The following is a 24,312-nucleotide window of genomic DNA, read 5'->3' as shown; positions in this document are numbered from 1 at the left end:
GTTCAAGCCCACCAGCCACTCCTAAGAAGGAAGATGGGGCAATCTACTTCGTAGTGATACTGCCTCAGAAACCCAAGAAGGGGTCGCTATAAGTCAAAATTAACTTGGCAGCAGTAAGGTTTTTTTTAAATCTCTATTTATGAATTTGTATTCCCTCATAAAATATATAAAATAATATATGATATATAATGTGTAATGTATTAAATGCGAGAGATACTATTTAGAATAGTATTTTACACATAATAAGTGGGATATAAATAATAATATTATTATTAGGTACAAATTTTATATTACTCCAAAGACACTAATTAAAACAAAAAATGCTATTAGGCTATTAGTATATTTGTTTACTGTATTTGTGTGCATGTGTGTGTATTCATTTCCAGCAATAACAACCAAAAAATTGTTTTGTATTTTAAAAATTATAAAAGTTTTGAATTTTGTCTTTATTTTATTTCAAACAAGTTAAAGCTCAGTTAAAACTTTCACTGGTAACACTCTGATTAAGCCCTGAGAACAGAATTTAGAATAGAATAGAATAGATTTGTTACCTGTTCATCTTAGCCAACAATGTGGTCTTACCCAGAACTTAGTGACATATAAAGGAACAAGGACGGGAAGAGCAGTCATGGTTTTTTTTTTTTTTTTTTTTTTTTCTACTTTATCACCTTTCTTCTATGAATGATTTGCATCCTAATTACAGATACTTGTGAGCCTTGAGAGAAGCTCTGTGGTGCAGTGGTTAAAGCATTTGGATGCTAACCAAAAGTTCAATAGTTCAAACCCAGGCCCTATGCAAGAGAAAGATGAGGCAGTCAGCTTTTGTAAAGATTTACAGCCTTGGAAACTCTATAGGGCAGTTCTACTCGGTCCTATAGGCCACTATGAGTTGGAATCAACTTGATGGCTGTGGGGTCTGTATCTGTGTGTGGATTTGAAATATCTGAGCTGACAGTCTATACTGCTAACATTAACTAAAAAAGTATCAAAATCTTATTCCATTTTTGTGTTAAATCAGATCATTCAATGAAGGAAAAGGTGGCAAGATGCTTATCAGTCACTGAACAACAGGATCATTAGCACCACTTCTCACTCTGTTCATGTTTACTTTATAACCTTATACTTTGAGCCCAGAATAACAGTCATGGAATCATAGGTTTATGGAGCCTGGGAGCTGGAGACACCAGATGCCATCTAATTTATTCTTCCTTGTACAGATGAGGAAGCTGAGATTCCTTCATTTAAATAACTTATACAATTCATATAGATATGATTCAATTTGAATCTAAAGAGTGAAATCTTGAGAAGGTGATAACTTGTCATTTTGCAGTCATCAGCAATCTCAGTGTTTCCTATTCATGGTCACTAAAAGAATTTCCAAGTTCTTTGAAACTTGATGAAAATACATAATATATACCATATCAGAAAACGTATATTTACTATTATTTCTTTTTCCATGGCTTTCACATACGAGCAGACCTTCATCAAGAGCTGTTAAAGGATTTTCTCCTTCATTTTGATAGTTTGGCAACTGTTTCAACATATTTGATAAACTGCCAAATGCAATAGGATTCTTCAAGCAACTTTCATGTTCTCCTTTAACTACACTTCTCTGGACTAAATTGAAGTTAAACTTACTAGTTCCTTTACCAGGCACACCTTGCTTTAAAGTAATGTATCTTAGCATTTGAATATTCCATGATCTGTACCATCGTTTTTCACACATACTCAATTGCACCGATATTTGTTTAATTGCTCAAGTTTTTCTACCAAACATTTATATGATTCATATCAAATGTTTACAAAAAAGAAGTTATAAGTACTTATAACTTTGTAAATAAAGAAATTTATAAATAAAGAAGATTATCCTAAAACTCCAAAGTATTTCTTGATTTTTACTTCTTTTCCTAGGAAAGACCTGTGTGTCAGAAATGTTCAATTTACCATATAGTCTGGGTAAGATTGCATTGTTACAAACACTAGTATCTTATACTTCAAGCATGTGTCCTTATGAAGGAATTTTGCAACAAAATTGTGTTAAAATTATATCTACATGGTTCAAGGCTGTAGGACTCAGAAATAAAACAGCCCTTTGGCTTCCCTATAAAAACGAACAAATGAAAAGGAGTGTGTCGACCCTAAAAAGATTTTAAAAAATAATCTTCCCAACTAAGGAACTTATTCTCTGCTGTTCTTGGTTACATTTGTTTTGGAGCTGAGATGGTTTTCCTGAGAGGGGAAGTCGGCGTTTTTGAGGTAGGGCAGGAAGAGCTGAAGAACTGTCAGTAGAAAGGACTCAAAGCTCAGAGCTGCTCACTTGGCCTCTTCTCTGTTCCCTCCTCACTCTTTCCCACTTTATCCCAACGCAGAGGGCCAGTAGGAGCTGCTGGGATTTTACTTTTATTCCTGCGTTCAAGTACATTCGCACCTATCTTTTTAGTGATAAAACCTATACCCTGAAATTGCTTATTCACTTGAACGTGGAAAGAAGTGTGAATTAGCCCTTCCCACCTGCAGAATGCAATTTGGAATCTGCTACTTATTCCCTTGACGTTTTATTTTCCCCATTAATTCTGACCTTCCTTTTAGTCTATACCTATACCCTCTTTCACCTTTTTCCTGCAAAGTTGATTTTATTAAAAAATAAACAAAACAAACTAACAACAACAAAAAAAAACCCCTAAAAACAAAAACATTTTCTATGAAGGGATAACATGCACAATAACATCTTTTCCTAGGAGAGGTGAGAGCTTTGCTCACACACTTTTCCTCACACCCTTCTCCTTGTAGCCAGGAGCATGTGTTTGCAAGTTGGTTGGCTGGGGTTAGGAATATAGTCAGCCTGTGACCATGGAGTAGAGAAAAGCCAATGGGCCCTAACTAGGAAATAGAAGATCCATGGTCTTATTGGCACATGCATTAAAACAACAGAGTTAAAAGTCCCTAATCAGTTGTATCCAGTCTTTGTGAACCCAGTGGCATATCACTCTCCTTCTAGTATGGTTTGGCTTTTATGCCGGTGCCTGTACAGATCATAAAGTGGGAACCAAGTTGAGTTTGGAGCACATTTGACCAAGGTAGACTGTTAAAAAGAATTATTCAGACCTTCAATTTGACACTAAAGGAAGAGAAGACTTCTTAAGAGGAGAATATTTGCCTCAACAAGAGATGATAAGGTCTGAAATGTTGTTGTTGTTGTTGTTATGTGCCGTCGAGTCGTTCCCGACTCATAGCGACCCCTCCTTGGGTTTCCGAGGCAGTATCACTACGGAAGTAGGATTGCCCAACCTTCCTTCCGAGGAGTGGCTGGTGGGTTTGAACCGCCATCCTTCTGGTTAGCAGCCAAGTGCTTTAGCCAGTTTGAAGCATCGGTGGGGATGCTTTTGCAATTTTTATGTAACAATTCACAAACCACTGGATAGATAATGCTGTACTAAAAGGAATTCAAGCCTGTCAGGTTAATTACACAATATTAGGTACGAAAACAAACAGTGCAACACAAAACATAGCTACATCATTATTTGCAGTAAATGTTAACTCTAAATAAGTGCAACCTGTCCGTAAATGCTTGCCATAAACTAATTAAAAAAATAAAATTTGATGGATAAACATGAAAAAAAATTCTCACTGAGAATTTTTTTTTTAAATATCAGCACTCATTTAGAGTTTGGGATTTGTGAAAGAAAGCTTTAAAAGGAGCAAACCTGATTGGCTGTGGCTGTTGCTGCGAAGGGGACACTTGTTGCAGGAGTTGTTGCTGCAGAGACAGTGGCGGACGTAGCGCTGTGCATCATGGGTACTTTCAGGAGGGGAACCATGGGAGCAATGAACAGGAGGGTGTAGCATTATGGTAATAGAAGTGGTATTTGGCATGGTGAATATCAGAGCAGCAAGCCATCATGGGTTAAACCAGCAGATGGCATGCAATCACAATGCAAAGCAAGGAAGCATGGGAGAGAAATAAAAAAGGGAAAATAGCTTATTACAAGTACAATTAAAGGAAGTTTTAAAACATAATCAGTGATTCCCAGAAAGGCCAAAGCAGATTACTTTGGTTGATGTATTTATAAACATATTGTTTCTAATAATAGATCATTCTAAATTCAGAGTGTATAGTGTATAAAATAATGGCTTCTAAAACTGTGAAATGTAATGTCCAATGAAAATAGTATATGATACTCATTTTTAATAATCTAAAATATCAAAGGCTCAATATGTATGCCAATTTTGGAATAAGACATTCTTTATATTCATTGTTAAACAGATTTTTTTTTTTTTTTTCCCCAATTTAAGACTGCTTATTTGAACTGGAATTGCTATGGATTATGGTTTAGTTGGGATCATGGACCTTGATGCAATTTTAACATGCTTACTGTGAAATAGTCAGACAAATTTTGCCAGTGTTTATTTTTCTTGACTCTAAGTAGAACTAATCCACATGTCCTGAAGACAGGCTTTAAGTTTGTACCGAAGCATTGGAATATGTGAGGATAACTATATACTATTACAGTTTAACATCTAAGGGAATTCTAAGGTGGTATTACTCATCACAAACAAATCAACACTTAACACGGAAAGAATAATAATAAAGCAAGGCAGTTCAGACATTTAGCTTCAGAAATTCATCTATTTATAATTTTAAAAATAAACACTTCTGGGAAACTCTGATAACTCTAACACACAGCAAAGAGGAGATAAAGGGACACCACTATGAAACTTTAAAACATTGATGAAATTAGCCTGCCTCTCTGATAAAGTAGCTTTTTTCTTATGCTAAACCATAGGCAATGTAAAGAGAAACAAAATACAGATCATTAAAAAAGCAGACTAGTATTTGTTGTTTTATGTCTTTGTATTGGTGGTTCTAGCACAGGAGGTCATATTAAAATCGACATTTTCTTAAATGTATAAGTACATTTTAATAAAAACCTCTATATTAACTCTAAAGCCAAATAAGCCTTCAGTTCTATCATTTCCTAAAGCATTTCTACCATCTCTGAAATCAAGGTCAAGCAAGTGAAGATATTGTACATAATATAAAAGTCAAATAAAAAAGGTTGAAACCTACCAATACTGGTAGCGGGTGTCATGCACAAAACTGACCCTGCATGTCATGCAATGGTAGGTGGAAAAAGTGAATAAAGGGAAAGAAACAGGTTAGCGGTTTAGAGTTAACATTCAAAGTGAGATTGAAGCACAACCAGAAATAAGTAGGGTTAGTTAAAACAGTCTTTTAGGATCATTCACATTTCAGTAGACACAAATATATCTTACTTTTTTGGAGCCAAATATTATTCAAAGCTCACTCCTTATACTACTTTTCACACTTTCTGTTCATGTATATTGATACAATTCTAATAAAAATGACATGTAATCATTCTACAGTGTCCTTCCTCTAAGACCTCAGAGTATTTTACAGACATTATCAAGTTAGTGCTCCAAGGTTGGAAGTGGGTATTTTACAGATGAAAAATCTGAGGCAAAGTAACTCCTCCAAGGTCATGCATAGTGTGTGTCAAGGGTAAGGCCTGAAATAGAATTATGTTCCCAAATCCAGGTCAGGGATTGTATTCACTAGATTATACTGACCTTATTGCATTACAAAGGGGCCCTGGTAGCACAGTGGTTAAGCACTTGGTTGCTAACTGAAATGTTGGCAGTTCAAACCCACCAAATGCTCCACAGGGGAACAATGTGGCAGTCTGCTTAAGTAAAGATTACAGACTTGGAAATCCCATGTGAAAGTTCTACTTGGTCCTATAAGGTTGTTATGAGTCTGAATAGAATCAACAGCAATGGGTGTTTTTTTGGGGGGAGGGGGGTTAGGGGTGCTGGTATTTGATTATCAGTTTGTCTGATTGACTGTAAAATGTTTCATGTCAACAATATGGGGTGGGGAGAAAGCCTAGTAATTAAGATTCCACATCCTGTAAATCAAATGCTTGAGAGTCAGATAAATTTTAGATTACTGCTGAAAATTTCAGCAACATAGGGAAGACTGAGGTTCCTGTACTGAATGACTCAGATATGTATGTGATCTATTTTCTGCAACTAGATTCAATAAAAGAATGGTGACTAGTGAGAAAGTCTGAATACTACACAGGTGAAATATGGCAGAATTGGGGCTAAGTTGGGGCCAGATATAGGAATGTTTACTATGGCTACTACAACGGGACCCCAAGGGGGGCCTTTGGCAAAACTCCTAGGAAATCTCAAGGTGGTATTTAAGTGGGTAGGTGGGAGATAAGGAGGAAGGATTCAGTCCTTCCTTGGGAATAGTTGCTTTACCTTAGGGTGATCTTATTAACATAATCAAATCAGAAAAAAATCTAACCATGAATATTAATGTATGGTGTGGAGGACTGAAAAGAATTGTATTAACATTTTTAAGAATTATCTGCTGCTAGTTCAAGTCTTTAGAATAAAAATCAAGGTAATATAGGGACTTAGATAAATGAAAATTGGGTGTCATAGAGATGCCAGAGAATTAATTTTTTATGAGCGTGGGCCTAGCCATGTAGGGTTTTAGAACTGCTTTCTGAGATACTAGATAAAGAATCGAGATGAGTTCATCTTTATTTTCTCTGCTGAGCTGTTCACACATGAGGGAAACTTCTTACTGCTCTACATTCTGATCAGGCTAATATTATTAACTATTCAGAAAAAAAAATACTATTGAACTGGGATACTACTAGATTCTTCACTTCAGAAAACATGTGCTTATATATTCCAACCTAAAACACACATACACACATACATTCTCAAAATTCCTCACATAACACCATAGCTTTCTCCAGCCCTATGTAACATCTGGAAAGTTGCCTATACATAACTTACCATTTCCTTTCTATCATTCACTCTTCATCTTCTCCAATCTGGCTTTTACTCTCCTTGCTATGGTGAAATTGCTAACATCACCAAAGACATCTGTGCAGCTAAAACCAGTAGGGATGCTTCCATCTTTATCTAACTCTTCCTGAATCTCAGTAGCATTAGATGTTAATCACTCCCTTCCTTATAAACCATTCTCTTCACTTGGATTCTATGATGACATGCTTTTCTTTTCTTTTTTCAACGTGTATATATATATATATATATATTTTTTTTTTTTTTTCCTGGCAATTCCTTTTTGTCTTGTATTTGCTAGGTGTTCACCCTTCCCTGAACTCAATAATGGAAATTTCCAGGACTCTGTCTGGGTCCTTTTCATCTACTCTATTTTTTCCTGGAATATTACTCAACCCATGTATTTAAATATTGTCTTTGAGTCCATGGCTTCCAGACTTATGTATCCTGCCCAGATCTCTCCTCTAATCTCCAGATCCTTTTATCTAACTGCTCATCTGGCTCACAACTTGGATGTCTCACAAGTGTCTCAAGTTTAACAGGTCTAAACTTTGATCTTTCCCATAGAAAACTGTTTCTCCACTGCAGTAAATACTAGATAGAGATCATCATCCATCTAGTACCTCTAGCTTAAACTGAAAGTTATACCTGAAATTCCCCAGGTCACCAACAAGCCAAAGCAATTCTGCTTCTAAAATCCAACTTGCATTTGTCTGTTTGTCCATCTCTACTGCCACTTCTCAAGCCCTGGTCACCATCATCTTTAACTTTAGCTATGGAGTAACTTCCTAACTGGTCTTCCTGCTTCCACTCCTGTCCCCCTTTCATCTATTATCTACTCTGCTGGTAAAGTTAACCTTTCCAAATGGAAGTTTTATCATCATTCTGCTGGAAATGTGATTCTGCTGGAAACGTGATTCAGTGGTTTCTCATTGCTTTTAGGATAAAGGCCCTCCATGACCTAGCCTCTGGGCCACACCCTTCTCCTCCTGGGACCATGGTCCAGGCAGATTCACGAAAAACAAACAAACTCACTGCTGTAGAGTCAGATCTGACTCATAGCTACCCCTCCTTGGGTTTCTGAGACAGTAGATCAACAGTAGATCACCCAATCTTCCTTCCGAGGAGTGGCTGGTGGGTTTGAACCACGAGCCTTCTGGTTAGCAGTCAAATGCCTTAGGCACTAGCCTTCCATTATTTTGAACTAAACACATCACACTCTGTTCTCCTTTGAGATTGTTATATGCTGTCCTCTCTGCCTGGAATGATCTTGGCTCCGTTCTTTTCATTTTCTAGATCTCAAGGTATATGTCATCTCTTTAGGAAATCGTTCAATTGTTCTTTTACCTACCTTCCTGGGCCACCTAAATCAGTTTTGTATTTTTAATATCTCACTGAAATCATTGTTTTTAAATTTATAGCACTTATAAAATTGTTTATTATGTATTCATTTGGGTATTTATTTAATATCCATCTCTTCTCCTACAATGTAAGGTCTATGAAGGTATAGATCATGTATATCTAGTCTATTGGGCATATAGCAGGTGGTCAATATATTGAATCAATGTTCTTAATCATTAGTTAGAGGTATGTTGGGAGCAGTTTGCTCCTAAAAATTATTCAAGTACCCAGTGTATGAATGATTTCATTTTAAAGTCAATCACTGTGGATTCAAAATTATTCCTACAAAAATCCACACTTATTCCCTTGCATTCTTATGTGGAGAGGACTTCTGGGAAGGGGCCTTCTTGTGTCATGCAAATGAAAGTCATGGATGTTGCAGTTTCTGCAGCTGCATGGGCTATTACTTAATATGTCCCTTTGGCACCAGTCCAGGATGTAGCTGAAATGTTCAACCACTTTAATATGAATAGTAAAAGCATAGCTTTTGCCATGTGTGTAGCTGTCTTATTCAATGCCTCCCTGATCATTTTTCAAGTTGTAGCTCTTTTTATTTCGCTTTTCCCCTCCTTTCTCCTCAGAGGCTCCTTTAAGCACTCTACACCATAGCTACAATGGACCACTTTCTATTCCGTATACACACTCTTTCCATGCTGCTACTTCTGCCTGGGATGTTCTTCTCTTACTGGCAAAATCTTACATATCTTTCAGAGTTAACCTTGCATATGCTGTTGCCTTACCCTTCTTCCCTTTCATATACCATTGATCATATTCTGAAAGTAGCCATTAACGTTATAGTTGTGTTTTATGTAGTTCTGAACTCTTCTGTAGTCCCATTATTGGCTCTGAAACTCAGCACATACCATGCGCTTAAGAAATGCTTGCTAAATTTAATGGAATAAGTATGTTAATACTCATTCTGCTTTGGTTAGACATTGTTTCCACTAAACCTTGATAAATTCCTTCCAACTTGTATGATAACCTCACATAACCTTAGGCAATATTTGGGTTAGCATTTTTCCCTGTTCTATTTGTTCTTTATATCCAATATAATGATATATATCAAAGAAGGATTGAGTAGATTACCTTTATTCTGACTGGCTGAAGCATTTATCTAAGGCACAAATTTAATGGAAAAAGACTTCCCAAATGTTTTCTGCCTCAGTTGCACAAATATTTTAACTTTAGCATCAGTGACTTAAAAATTATCTGGATAATTCCTTTAATTATATATTCTACTTTGCCAGTGTAGACACAGCCTCAGTTTTTCCATCTGAAAAATATAAATAGTTATGCCACCCACTGACAGAACTACAATGTCTTGGAGAATAATGAGGTAATAATGCCTATAAGCGCACTTACATTACTTGAGAATAAAGCTGTCAGAGAAATGCCAAGAATTATTATGCTGCTATTCTTATAAGCGTGTGTATGTGTGTGTTGCCATTTTCCTAACATAGTAAAGAATTATAACTACAAGGTTAAAATGATCCCTATCAAAAGAGAAAAAAAGAAAAAAAAAAGAAAGAAAGAAAAATCCCACCTACTGCAAATATGCTGGGGCCTCAACTAGGGTGATAATTATATTAGCATGGTTTCTGAAAAGAATCCTGTATTTTGCATATTTTACATTAAAATCTTCACATCCTGGAGGCAGAATTCTTAAATCTTGTTCCAAATTCATATTGTGTCAATGGGGGAATTTTAGTAGCATGTCAAAAACTTCATTAGGAATGACCTTACAAGAAAGGGGAATCTCCAGGAGCACATGATTTGTTTCATATTATAATTATTAATATAAAATATGTAGAGAAAAATCAAAACTTGTCAGTTTAAATATAATGGCCTGGCCATCTCCATATTACAAAACATATTTTTGAATATATCACTTAATATGCAGAGGTTGAAAACAACAATGATAAAAATTACTGATTATTATAATTATTTCTTAATTGGGTTTAAAATTTAGTTTATAAGAAAGAAGGCCTGAAATAAAAAGTAGAGCTAAATGAACACTGGAAATTCTGTCCTAGACTTGAGTAGAGGAAAGAGTCTACTAATTTCCTTTCAATAAAATGATTTTCTCTTTCATCATATAAGAAATACATGTGAAAACTTCTTAAAGTTTAAATACCATTTCAGAACACGAGATCCACATGTTTATCCACTATAGTATTCAGAGCATGTTACAGGAAACACTTCTAATTCACAGAAATAAATGGGCTAGGACCCACTTTCTTTTGTCTCCCCAAGTGAACTGAAGTGAGTGTTGAAGGACACACCAGATCCTTTCTTAAAGAATCCAGCAGAGGGCAGAAGTACACAACCACAGCAGCCCGCACCGCAAAGCAGTTCTTAATATAATATGTTTCAGCAACAAAGATCAGTTCATTGCATAACGGATGATATTCATCGTTGCTTTAGAAGTATTTACGTGGTTTCCAGGTGAAGTATTTTGAAATGTGGATTCTTTCAGTGATTTAACAAATCAGTCATTATTGGAATGGAGTATTAAATATGAGCTGGAAGACCTTGGCGTCTATCATGCAACCTGACTCCAGGGTTTCACAGGCATTCTCGGGAATGGCATTCTTACCCATTCTTTAGAACCAGATTTTTCCTTTATGTCTTACCCCTCAGGATATGTTCCCCTAATTTTTTTCTCTTTAAATATCTAGAGACCAAGACATCTATAATGAGACATTTGTAGACATCACACAGGAGGACATCAAGGTAAGTCTACCTTGTAGTAATTATTTTATGAGCATCTTACTTCAAGTGGTTTACAAGTACAAATACTGCTACACTATAACTGCACTCATATGTCACTAATTACAGTTTTAATAGGGCAAGAGTGAAGCCCCAGTAAGTACTGAGTTAGAGATCTCAATCTACTGGTCTATGAGTTGGTTTATTTTAAGATAAGTGCAGAAGTAAAACAAGAAAACTAAACACTAAAAACCATTTGACTTACATAATTTACATTTTAGTATAACAAATATTATTGTTAGTAGGTTAATGATTCCTTTCAAAGTGTAGATTTTCTTACAAAGACAATCACAGCAATATTTATTCAACTCCCTCTAACGTTAACTCCTCATGTGCTACAGTATTTAAAGAAATGGATAATGAACCTGAACATTCCAAACATATGGATCAAGATTCACAAGCTCTTTTTTGATAATATTGTTATTTATCTCCATTTACCTTCAACTCCTTATTATGAGATGGAGAATATTTTGACTTGGTAACTAAAAACTCAATGGATGGTCTTTCCACTAAGGACTAAGTCATTTCCTGGTTATAACAGACTAAAAAGTCAAAACCTTAGTTAAATGTGATGACTGTGTGTGTTTGTGTGTGGTGACTGTGTGTGTTTGTGTATGGTGCATGTGTGTCATTGGTCAGCAGGGTGGGTAAAAAATAGGGGACAGATAACATGCATTATCCTTTTTATGAGTCAAATTGACTCCACTGGCAGTAACTTTGGGTTTTTTGTTTTGTTTTGTTTTTTGGTTCTTTGCTTTTATCTGATTTTTGATTCCATGCTCTAAAGGAGAGATCTATGGACTCCACATATGGAAGCCAGGTAGTAAATACAATGTTATGCAAATTGGACTGGCCATAGGGCAGATAGGTTCTAGGTTGTTTTTTTTCATTGGTTGTGCCACCTTGGGAAGTCACTTCACATTTAGGGGGCCTCAGTTTTGTCATCTGTAAAACAACTGATTGGGTGAGCAGATCACTAAGAGCCCTTTAAACTCCAAGTTTCTATGATTAACATAATTGATCTCTTAGTGGAGTGATAGAGTTAATGTACCTCAGCATCTAAAATTATCAAGCCTTGAGTCAGAAATTGAGGATAAGAGCTCTATATATTTGAGAATTTGGTGTAAGTGGAGAAGAATGGTAAAAGAGATAGAACGAATAAAAATATGAGTACAGGATTGCTTTAAATTGAATAGCCTAGTTTTTTTAGTGATCTGAATAGAAATAGGAAAAGGTTAGTATTTGCTGTCATTGCTATTTTTAGGTCATTAAGTGTTAAAGACAAATTTCAGTTGTCACATATTAAAAGTCTTAATTACATAAACAACTTCACACGGCTTATGAAAATACAGAAACCAAAAACCCTAACTGCTACTTGTTTCTTGGAAGTTAAATCACCTAAGTTTATGAAATATTTGGCTTTAGATTCCTAATAGTCTTTAGCTATCATTAAAAGCAATGTAAATACATCTAGATAGCTAGGACAATGATGAGTTTCAGACTGTATTGTACCATTCAAAGCAAACTAGATGCCACCAAACAGCTTAAAGAAATGAGAAGAAAGCACATGACCGGAAGGGCACATGAACACAGGACCTGAAACAGTAAGGCCACGTACCTGTTGGAATAAACGCGGCGTGTTGCTGCAACTGTGCACTGGTTAGAGCCTGCTGGTAGTGCAAGACGCTGGGATTAAAGACCGCACTGGCACCATTGCTTTTTTCAAGTGCTTGTCTCTTTGGTAAAGGGTGAAGAGCACCAGGAGGAAAGGCCTACAAATGAAGAATTTGACAAGACATGTATAACTTAAAGTAAACACACATTCAATGTCCACAGAGATAATCAATTGCAACATTCTTTTTTAAAATGACAGCTAAGAAGATGCCTCTGCCATGCACCTTAATTTAAACAGCGGCAATGTAAAATGAGTGAGAATTTGTTATTGAGAGCAAAAGCATGATTTCTGTAACCCCAAAACAGTAGCATCTCAACTCAGGAAAAGAAAAACTATCAAGCAACAAAAAACGGGCTTTGGCTTTTAAAATGAGTTAAACTATTCTAAGGGGGAAAGGAAGCATTTGTGTTATTAATACCTATTCTTTTCTTTAACTAAATGGTAATTTCTTGAATTTACAGGTTAATTAGAATTATAATGAACATTTTCTGAGCCAAGTAATTTAAATTTGCTTTACTCTTTTGGAAAAGGTATTAAAATTGGTTAGGATTAATTTGTTTCACATATTACATATGAAATGAGATGGCTAAACACCTTATTGAATTTTTTTCCATAAATTAATAATAATGATTGTTTGCAACCAATATTTTACAAGTGATACATCTCAGATGGTTCTCTGAAAAGCTACATGCAAAGCGAAAGGTGAAAGGTCAAAGTACCAGGTCTACAGTTGCTTCGAGAGGTCGCTTCATTGCTTTGGCAGTCGACTGAGTCTTTTAATAACAGGCAGCGAGCACATGATGGCAGTGGGCCAATGGGATTCAAGCGAATTAACATACAGGTAAACAGCAAGCAGAGGTGCATCATGGGAACGGCATTGCATTGTGGATAGGTGAGAAGGAAAAAAATATTCTGAATGCAATATACAACGTACAAAACACTAGGCATGCACAACAACAAAAATGTTCTCTAAAGAAATGAATATTACACCTTAAATTAGTATTGAAGCAAAAATGCATCTACTATACCTTAGTTAAAAGCATATAAGAGAGTAAAATATAGATGTTTGAAATTCAGGAAAGTTAATTAAAACAGCAGCTTGCATACACACCATAAGCATTTTTTATATTGCTTCAGAACAAAAAATGCACAACTTTTAAGGGCCACAGGATTGAAGAACTTCTGATAAGTTAGTTTTCAAATATAACGCAATGAATGTATTTATTAAGTATGCAGCCCAAATTGAAAAATTTGTAAAAGTAATTTTCAGTTCAGATCTAGCCTAACAAAATGAAGTGGCAAACTGAGACAAAAAATTCAGGCAAAAAACTATTCAAACACAAGATTATTTAGGCAAAACTGTTTGGGTTTGGATTTTTATTTTTTGTCTGAATCATACGGATAATTGCCTCAATTCTTTTCTTCACTCTGCTAGTATGGATCTTCCAATGTGGAATAAGGTTCCAATCTTAGTAAGTTTTGAATCCGAATAGTAATTTTATAGAATTTCCCATTTTCATTCCATCATACGTCATTTAGTGACTAACTTATCATCCATTCTACGTTCTCTACTACATTTGAAATTATAATTTATGGCAAACAACTTACCATATTACACTAAGAAAACACCCTTTAAAAAGGTATTCAGTGTCTTTGGGTATCAAAATAATTTATATTTAATAATTCTATTTGTACTTTTAGCTATGAGGAGTGACCAACCCAGCTAATGAGAATATGGAATTCTTGAATAGATCAAGTACAACAGCTAAAAAAAAAAAAATAGCTAAAAATAGTAAAGAACTGCCTGAAAGATCAGAGGTATAATAATATATTTAACTTATCAACATATCTGGGAAGATAGTTACATTTAAACAGTTGAAATAATAACAAATATTCATTGATTTTGATCACAATAAAAAATTTTCCTATTCCATAATAATTTTTATTTAAAAAAATATAAGAATTATATGATGGAATTCTGTGAAAATAAAGACATTCAAAGGAATAGCTCTAATGCAAATTTAAAAAAAAAAAAAAAACCCTGTTTTTATGTTTAGCACAATAGGTAAATCCCTAAGGTTCATGTATTAAACATAAATGTATATTGTTATATCTTAAACTTCTGAGATTAGAATATGGCATTTGAAATAAAATGGGATAGGACTAAGTCCTCACAATGTGACATAATTCATGATATTTCTTTTGGCAAGTAATGGGAAGTTCATCACCAGTTGATGATTCGGTAGCAAAAGTATGGAACTGTTAGGATATACAGAGCATTGGAGGTGAAAAAGAGAGAAGAAAGAAAATTGAAAGGGTGATAAGTAGAGAAGAGATTTAGAATGATCAACAGAGAAGAAAATGGTTTTTTTTGGATACAAATGTTGTTTTGGTACAGACGTTTAACTATGAAATTGATGTTCTGAAATGAATTGTGAACATTTAAAAAAAAAAAAACAACAACTGGCCCCACACTAAGAAGGGGCTCTGGTAGCTAGTGCCTAAGGCACTTGACTGCTAACCAGAAGGCTACCGGTTCAAACCCACCAGCCACTCCTGGGAAAGAAGGTTGGGCAATCTACTTCCATAGTGATACTGCCTCAGAAACCAAAGGAGGGGTTGCTATGAGTCAGGTCCAACTTGACGGCACATAACAACAACAACAACAACCACGCTAAGAAAACTTATGTGTACCAGGTATTCTTTCCTCAGATGTAAACTCCGCATCATATAACCTAGGGAATCATTTTTGTTTAAACTCTTTTGTCTGTATAGGGTTTATGTTTGTTTGTTTGTTAGTATGTAAATTTAAATATTTTGTTGTTATTGTTGTTGTTAAGTGCCGTCGAGTCGGCCCTGACTCATAGCGACCCCTCCTTGGGTTTCTGAGGCAGTATCACTACGGAAGTAGGATTGCCCAACCTTCCTTCCGAGGAGTGGCTGGTGGGTTTGAACCGCCAGCCGTCTGGTTAGCAGGCAAGTGTCTTAGCCACTATGCTACCAGAGCTCCTAAATTTAAATATATATATTTTTAATTTTATTGTAATTTGGGTGAAAGTTTACAGAGCAAATTCATCTTCCATACAGCAGTTTACATACACTTTGTCTCATGACACTGACTGCAATTTCCCACAATGCAACAGCTCTCCTCCCATTTCCTCTGGATAGCCACCTCCTTCCCTGTTTACTTCCCTCCCATGAACTCCTGTCCCCAGAGCTGCCTCCCTGTGCATACACAGCCCTTCTCTTCTCTTATGATTGATCTCTCCAAGGAGTGTATCTACCTAATGTAAATGTTCAGCTCATATGCCTGTCTTTTGTTTGGCTGGAAGCCACAGGAGTGGGTTCAATTCTAGGCCTGAAGGGCAGCTAAGGTGCCACAGTTTCAGTGGTTCCACCAGGCTCTATCAGACCACAATTTTTTTTTATGATTTTGAGTTTTGTGGGAGCTCTGGTAGAGTAGTGCCTAAGGCATTTGACTGCTAACCAGAAGGCTGGTGGTTTAAACTCAGCAGCCACTCCTGGGAAGGAAGGTTGGACAATCTACTTCCGCAGTGATAACTGACTCAGAAACCCAAGGAGGGGTTGCTATGAGTTGGATCTGACTCCATGGCAATGAGTTTGGTTTTGGTTTTGTTTGAGTTTTGTTCCACACTGTTCTCCAACTCTATCTCACACTTAGATCCCCCATCAAGTGGTTGGCAGTGGTAGCTGGGCTTGTATCTGTGTACCTTTACATTGCTAAATAAAGCAGTTTTGTTTTTATTTAGGGTAATCTTTATTAACAAAATAGTACATAAGCCTTCATAGAGTTCACTGAGAATATTAACTGGATGGTTCAACTCAAAATCATTTTGGCCTCAACTTTCTAGACTCCATGCTTCCTTTCACTTTTCTAGTACAGAGAGTTATAGGGCAGATCTACCATTTTTTTCGTGGGTTAACCTTTTCTAACAAGCTAATTGGAAGACTGACTATATCTCTGAAAGCTAGTATTTATGAATACAACTTAAACAATTCATCATGTGATGAAGTTTCCAAGTAGAATAACCAAAAAAAACCAAACCCACTGCCATCAAGTCGATTCTGACTCAGAGCAATCCTATAGGACAGACTAGAACTGGGCCAAAGGTTTCCAAAGCTGTCAATCTTTACTGAAGCCAACTGCCTCATCTTTCTTTCATGGAGCGGCTGGTGGGTTCAAACCACCAACCTTTTGGTTAGCAGCTAAATGCTTTAACCAATATGCCACCAGAGCAGCTTAAGTAAAATAAGAGCTATTAAATATTTCTCCTTAGGATAATCACCTGGAAGGTTAATGTTCTCTACTTTTCTGATCTCAGTTTCATGAAACTTAATTCCCATGAAAATTAGAATGATTTAGGCATATAAAGAAATGGAGAACTTTGAACAGAGCGGGGCAGTGACAGCATATCCCTGTTTACCACTCCAAAATGTGAGTTATCCATTTGTCTTTTTTTTTGTTTTCTCAAGTAAGTGCTAAGCTATTGGAGGGTTGCTGTTGCTGTTAGCTGTGGTCAAGTCGGCCACTGACTCATGGCCACTCTATATGTTACAGAGAAGAACTGCTTCATAGGTCTATCTTGGCTGTAATCTTTATGACAGCAGTTCCCCGGGCCTTTGCTAAGTTGGTTTGAACCACCAATCTTTGGGTTAGCAGCTGATCTCAAACCACTTGCATCACCTAGGCTCTTTCTTGCAGGGTACAGCATATATATTCACACCTTGTATGCCTTATATTGGGAGCTCTGGCAGTATAGTGCCTAAAGCTAACTAGACTGCTAACTAGAAGTCTGGTGGTTCAAATTCACCAGCCACTCCTTGGAAGGAAGATGGGGCAATCTACTTCCACAGTGATATTGCCTTGGAAACCCAAGGAGGGGTCGCTATGAGTCGTGTCTGACTCGATGGCACATAACAACAATGAAATGCCTTATATTGTGAAACATATGCATAGAGCACATTTTTTAAAAATCTGTGTGTTTGGATAATCATGTTACAATTTGGGTTTTTAGTATACAGTTTTTTTTTTTTTTTTTTTTTTAAGAGACTATCACTTGACCACTGTCATGTGATTGTCTACACTGAAAGATCTGCAGGCTTAGAATGGGCTTTAGAGATTCCAGTGGCTCTCGGTAGCTCCCTCAGGTGCTACTGCAGAGATAAAGATTTTCCTTAATGGAGCCCCTACTATGAGGCAAGCACTTGTAGGCACATCCATTCTTGCTGGCCTCACCAATATTGTTGAGCCTCTGTTCCTTTCTTGGCTCTCTTCACCTCTGTGCAAATGGCTGAGTATGTAGAAGGAGGCACTATATGTGGCCAGGTTTTTCTTTTTCTGGATCTGGAAAAATCCAACTATGAGTCAAGGTAACCAAACCAAGAGTCTAGGCCAAGCATTCCAGGCAAATCTAGGGGGTCAGGAAACCCTGATGATATCATCAGAGCTACCAGTTTAGTATGGACTCAAAGGGAGTGACAGGTAGGATGGAATTCAAAGTTCCTATACATGTTTTCTTGAACAACTGAAACGTATCTGGCAGAGGGCAGATTGTCCTCTTTCCTTTTACAAAACAATTATTTCCTTGTGTTGCCCCATTTTATCTGGTGGGCAGAAAAATGGCCTGGTGGACAATCAGATACATTTTATGTTAAAACTACCAAAGAGAAGCTCTTTCTAGCTTTTTCCTTCCCACATTTTAAAAATCTTGGGGATGGTGATTCTCATGTTTTAAGAGGTACTGAAAAAGAATAAGGCTCTAAAGAAACAAATATCTCTCTTTCTGGACTCTAGAATCAAAGCTTTAAATTCATTTTTTTTTTAAAGGTCCAATTGATCAAAAGAAAGGGGAAATTCCCCCAGACAAAAATAAAAATCATACTATAGAAATTCTTTGGGTTTGGAATGTCTTTGGGTTCAGGTGAATGGAATATTAGTATCTTCTTCTGAGTGCATTCATCATTCCCATTTGTTCTTTTAAATAAAGAAATGAAATGACAGTTTATCTTCAGTGTACTGACCAATTTTGCTACTCAAGTAAGAACTTTGACTTTTTCCAACTCCATTTAGGCTGGTGTCAAATGAGCCCCTCATTTCAATTAAGAAGATATAATAACAGATTTGGTAATTTTCATGTCACTGTCAGAAAGAAGCTGGCTTTTGTTCTGAAACTACATTTCTTTGGGTTGTCTTTGAAGATGCTGCAAGATACCCTGAAATATCAGAACTCCAAATTTGGGCACAGTATAACCACCCAAGAAACTATGGTAACTAACTATACTGATATTCTCTGCAATAACCTTTATATCTCTTGATGAACAGAATGTGAAAACAGTTTAGACAGGTACATAGATTTAAAGATATGAGCCTAAGAATGAGCTTGTGTAAATAGCCATATCTTCTCTTATCCACTTCAGCCTAGGTCATCTACTACTGACTACAATAGGTTTGTTCTACCAATGATTAAAGTGTATGTTAATTAAGGCTGTTAGAACTGGTACTTCTAGGAAACAGGCAGACAAAATTAGGGCTCAGATAAAATCAGTGAATCCTAAGGTCTCTATTCAAAAGGAGCTCTGGAATGTAGAGGTAAAGACATTTGGCTGCTAACTGAAAGGTTGGTTGTTTGAACCCACCAGTTGTTCCACAGAAGAAAGATGAGGCAATCTGCATCCATAAAGATTTACAACCAAATGGAGGTTGCTATGAGTTGGAATTGATTTGATAGCAGTGAGTTTGTGGGTTTTCTTTGGCGGGGGAGGGTGTTAAGGTTTCATCTCTGGTTTCAAACCCACCAGCCACTCCTCAGAAGGAAGGCTGGGCAATCTTCTTTTGTAGTGATACTGCCTCAGAAACCCAAGGAGGGGTCGCTATGAGTTGGAATGGATGGACAGCAGTGAGTTTGGTTTTTTTTGTTGTTGTGGTTACTCTGGGGGCATAGTGTCTAAGGCATTTGACTGCTAACCAGAAGGCTGGTGGTTCAAACCAACAGCCACTCCTCAGAAGGAAGACTGGGCAATCTATTTCTGTAGAGATACCGCCTCGGAAACCCAAGGAGGAATTGTTATGAGTTGAATCAACTTGACGGCAGTAACTTTGGTTTTTTATTAGTAGCATGTTTTTGTGTTTTGTTTATTAACAGGCACTTAAACTACATTGTTGTTAGTTGCTGTAGAGATGATTCTGACTCATGAGAGCTCCATGTGTGCTGAATAGTGCCACTCCGTGTGTCTTTTAAGGCTGTGACCAGAAGCGATCACAAGGCCTGCTGCTTTGAGTAAGTTCAAACAGCCAAACTTTCAGTTAGTAGTCAAGCATTTAAATGTTTGTACCACCCAGGGACTCCACTTAAAGTACCAAAAACAAAAAAAAACACTTAAAGTACAGGGCCTTTCTTGCTGCCCCCCCATTCTTTAAGAACTATATCTCACACTTTCTCACCCCTAGTGGCCACAGAGATGGTCACTGTTCACTGTGTCTCAGGCTGAGCAACCATAGTATCCTATTACCCTGACCATAGGAATTGGCATCGAAATAACTCAACTTGTTTTGTCCTTGTTTTTTTAATTAAAGTTGGTAAAGAAGATATTGTTTCATTTTGTCAAAAGCTATAATGATGTTTTCATATACATTTCCAGAGCCATGGTTTGGATCATGTGGACGAAATGGCCTTAGAGAATATAGAGCCGACAAGGCAAGAGAAACACAGAACAGAAAGATAAATCCTGGATCCAGACATCTCTGAGATCACTTTTACATCTACCCACTTCGGAGGGTACTACATGATCTAGTAAAGTCCAACTTTTTCATTTAAGCTAATTCAGCTGAGGTTTTGCTTCTTGCAACCCGAGTTCTTACTATCTTTGAGAGACCCAGTTATGATTTACAATATTAATTTTATGGAAAAAATGTGTTCTTAGTGCCCAACAATGAACACACTGATTAGGACAAGTTGGGATTGGTCTAAAAGAAGACTACAATGACAAGTTTATTTCTTATAGGATGAGATCTTTAATAAGTGGATAATGGACGGGTTCCACACTGAAGAAATGGCTAAAAGAGCTCAATTGCTCTCTAAAAGAGTTTTTCATCAGCATTAAGCTATCAATTTACCCTATACTCCTACCCCCTATTCCTTAATTATAATCAGTTTTAGAAATCACTCTTTTACTGGAATAACAATAATAAAAATGTCTTTATTTTGTCCTGACTCTTATATGGATGAGTACATCTCCACATATACAGAAACTCAAACATTCAGAAAAGTCAGTATTATGTCCAATGACAAAGTTAAGAAAGACATGAAGAAATATACTAAAGGGACAAGGACTTAAAAAAAAAAAAAAAAAAAGTGAGACAGCTAGAAGATCCTATGGTCAACACTGGGTCCTGGAAATAAATCAGACTGCAAAGGTCTATATTACCATAAACTCCATACCATGTTCTAATCTCTGTGCCTTTCACTTTATCTCCCTACCACTTATCACAGGTCTAGGACTTTATCAGTATTTGTGGAAGGAATGCTGAGTAATAATGAACTTATTTGTATGACAGCAATCCTTCTATTTTGATTAGTTATCAATGATGTGGTGGTTGCTAGTTGGAACAATGTATTTTTAAACAATGTATTTTCAACTCTGAAGGCTTATCTGTCCTTCCCAAGGGAGGGAGAACCACTGAGTTCTATCTGTCCCACTGGACACCATTATACATTTCCATCATATCATTGGGGAATATTATTGCTCCCACTTGTTTAGATGATTGTGGCCTCTTATTAAACTCCAAGCTCCTTGAGGGGCAAGGGAATCAGCAAAGTGCCTGATGCACTGCAGGTCCCAATAAATGTTTGGAATGAATGAATGAATGAATGAATGCCCTATGCCTATCATGTGTTATTAAAATAGATGTCTGATGAGTCAGAGATTTCACATGAAAATAAATCACAAATTTCCACAACCTAGTGCTGTGGTTTTCACACTCTGCTGCACATTAGAATCAGTTGTAAACTTTAAAAGATTCCAGAGTCCAGGTCACACACCAGACCAATTAAATACAAAACCTTGGGGGAAGGGACCAATCTCAGACCCTTTAACACCCCTCAGGTAATGCCAGTATGTAACCATGTTTGAGATCCTGTGTTCCAGGCAAGTGCTTCTCCAACATTAATGTGTGTGCAAAGGACCTGGGGATATATTCAAATCCAAACTTTGATCCACAAGGTCTGGGTTGGTGCTTGACATTCTGGAGCGTTAAGAGGTTCTGTGATGATGATAATGACGGTGCTGCTGGTCTCTGAGGAACAGATGACCAGGAGATGCTGGAGCATTAGCAGACTCACAGGTGATGATAACCCTGCTACTGCTGCTCTCTAAGGGCCAATAAGGCTGTGCAGTGGTGACTCAGGGAGATCAGGCTGGCTCACAGGCATTTTTTTTCTAGCCCTGGCCAGTACAGCTCCATTTTTATCTGTTTCATGAATTGACATTCTGCATTAAATCTCATTTGGGGGGTGGGGGGGGGAAAGTTGGACAAACATTGCCCAAGTGATAAATATGAGAGAGGAAAAAATAAGAATAGGGAAAACCAGTTATTAATTGTATCATTGTTGCTATGCATCTCTATAATTTGACCTCATTCCCAGTGGCTGCCTGCAAAAGCTTCTGCTTTCCATTGCTCAGCAATAACAGTCCAGATCAATTCTCCACTGTCTTAAGCTCTGGTGCCTATATTCTTGTTCATTATAGGGTCATTGAGCCCCTCTCTTAAGAAGCAATGAAGACAATGCATTTCAGTCTCATAGCAGAGCCCGAAGCAGTGAACGAAGCTCTCTGAACACATCTGGTTACCTGTGCCTGAGGGATTTATTTATTGTGCTGAAGACGTGAAGGAGAGGAAAACACAACAAAATAATAAGGGAAAAACAACAACACAACTTAGGCAGCAGAGCAGCAGGAACAGCAGCCTTCCAGACTTCCCAACTGTTTTGAGGAGCATATAAATCCTAGCAGCTCTAACCAGCCCCTGCTGGCAGGGCAAGGGGCGCTGGGTAATGGGTGGAAGATGGCGTGGCAGAAGCGCTCACTTACCATGACTGTGGCCGCAGCCGCGGCTGCCTGGGCAGCCACTGCAGCTTGGTTGGCTTGGTGCTGTGCAGCTTTGATTTTGGCCTGCAAGTGTGCAGGAGGGTGAAAATATTTGCATTTCTCCCTCATGCAACGCCCCTTTATGTAATCCATACAAACAGTTACGGTGTTGTCGTTTGTGTCGATCATGGTGCTGTCTGCAGGGTGTGCAAAGCGGCAGTCGGTCTCTCCCCTGGCACAGTTTCCTCGCTGGAACTCCCTGCATACCTGGAAACACATGGGGAAGAGCAGACGATGCAGACGAAAACCCACCCAAAGGCTGGAGACCCCGTGTCTGCAACCAGTCATTTATGTAAAAACGTGAATAAATATTTTTTCCTTATAACGGCTTTTTTTTTTTTTTGCTGTCTACAGTAAAATATCAATTATTCAGAACCCCATAACCAGACTCTATGATGAATGAATTTGAATTTTCCTTTGCCCCTTTTCTGGAATAGAAATCTATGCTCAGAAATAAGCCAAAATCTGCAGTTCAGCTAAAATAACAAAAAAGGAAAAACAAAAACACATACAGATATATAGATGTATAAACTATACATGTATATATATTGAGAATGTATATACATCTATACTTGTGTATGTATAGGATATTGTCCAGGTAGAAGATTTGGCTAGATATATTGTACACATACACATATATATGTATACATATATGTATGTATATATAGAATGGAGCTCTGGTGGCATAGTGTTAAGACATTTGGCTGCTAGTCAGAAGGTCAGTGGTTCAAAATTACCACCTGCTCTGCAGGAGGAAGATAAGGCAATCTACTTCTGTAAAGATATACAGCCTTGGAAGCCCAATGAGGGTCACTTTGAGTCAGAATCAACTCAATGGCAGAGGATTATTTGTATAGACAGATATAGATATGTTGTTGTTGTTGTTGTGTGCCATCAAATCGGATCCAAGTCATAGCGACCCCTCCTTGGGTCTCCGAGGCAGTATCACTATGGAAGTAGATTGCCCAACCTTCCTTCCGAGGAGTGGTTGATGGGTTTGAACCACCAACCTTCTGGTTAGCAGTCAGGTACCTTAGGCACTATGCTACCAGAGCTCTCCAGATACAGATACAGATGGATATAAATTCCAAATCTCCTACCCTGACAATTCTGTACAGTACTAGGGAGGCTGTAAGTTGTTTTTTTTTGTTTTGTTTTTTTTTTTGCTTTGTCCTAGAGGGATAATTTCACCACAAATCAAGCCACCAGGTCATAGCTGGGCAACTACAAAGAGAATTGGGGGCAAATGGCAAACTTGTCCTATTTCTCTCCAAGGGTAAGAACTGGGGTAGATTAATATGAATATTCCATGTCACCCCAAGGGTAGAATGGTAACTAAAGATTATACTCATAAATCAGAAAAATATCTAAGACACAACTCTTTCACTTAAGATCACTAAATCATTATTTTTGACAGCACAGAAGAAAAATGCTTTTAAAACAGAAAAAAAAAAAAA

General features: G+C 37.2%; 1 protein-coding gene across 1 annotated transcript in view; it reads right to left on the bottom strand.

Moving 5' to 3' along the window:
* MBNL2 (muscleblind like splicing regulator 2) overlaps window positions 1-24,312 on the bottom strand; it is a 154,429-nt gene that overhangs the window by 26,317 nt on the left and 103,800 nt on the right. Inside the window, exons 4-7 of the mRNA XM_042783201.1 lie at window positions 22,799-23,062; window positions 13,411-13,464; window positions 12,635-12,788; window positions 5,069-5,104 (exon numbers count right to left, since the gene is read on the bottom strand). Of these exons, the coding sequence (XP_042639135.1) occupies window positions 5,069-5,104; window positions 12,635-12,788; window positions 13,411-13,464; window positions 22,799-23,062 (508 nt within the window). The remainder of the gene's footprint in view (window positions 1-5,068; window positions 5,105-12,634; window positions 12,789-13,410; window positions 13,465-22,798; window positions 23,063-24,312) is intronic.

Source organism: Orycteropus afer, unplaced genomic scaffold, assembly GCF_000298275.1.
Source record: "Orycteropus afer afer isolate SDZICR_OR568_19922 unplaced genomic scaffold, OryAfe1.0 scaffold00730, whole genome shotgun sequence".
Lineage (NCBI taxonomy): Eukaryota > Metazoa > Chordata > Mammalia > Tubulidentata > Orycteropodidae > Orycteropus > Orycteropus afer.
Note: the sequence above shows the minus strand (reverse complement) of the source record. Positions and strands in the feature narration are given on the sequence as shown.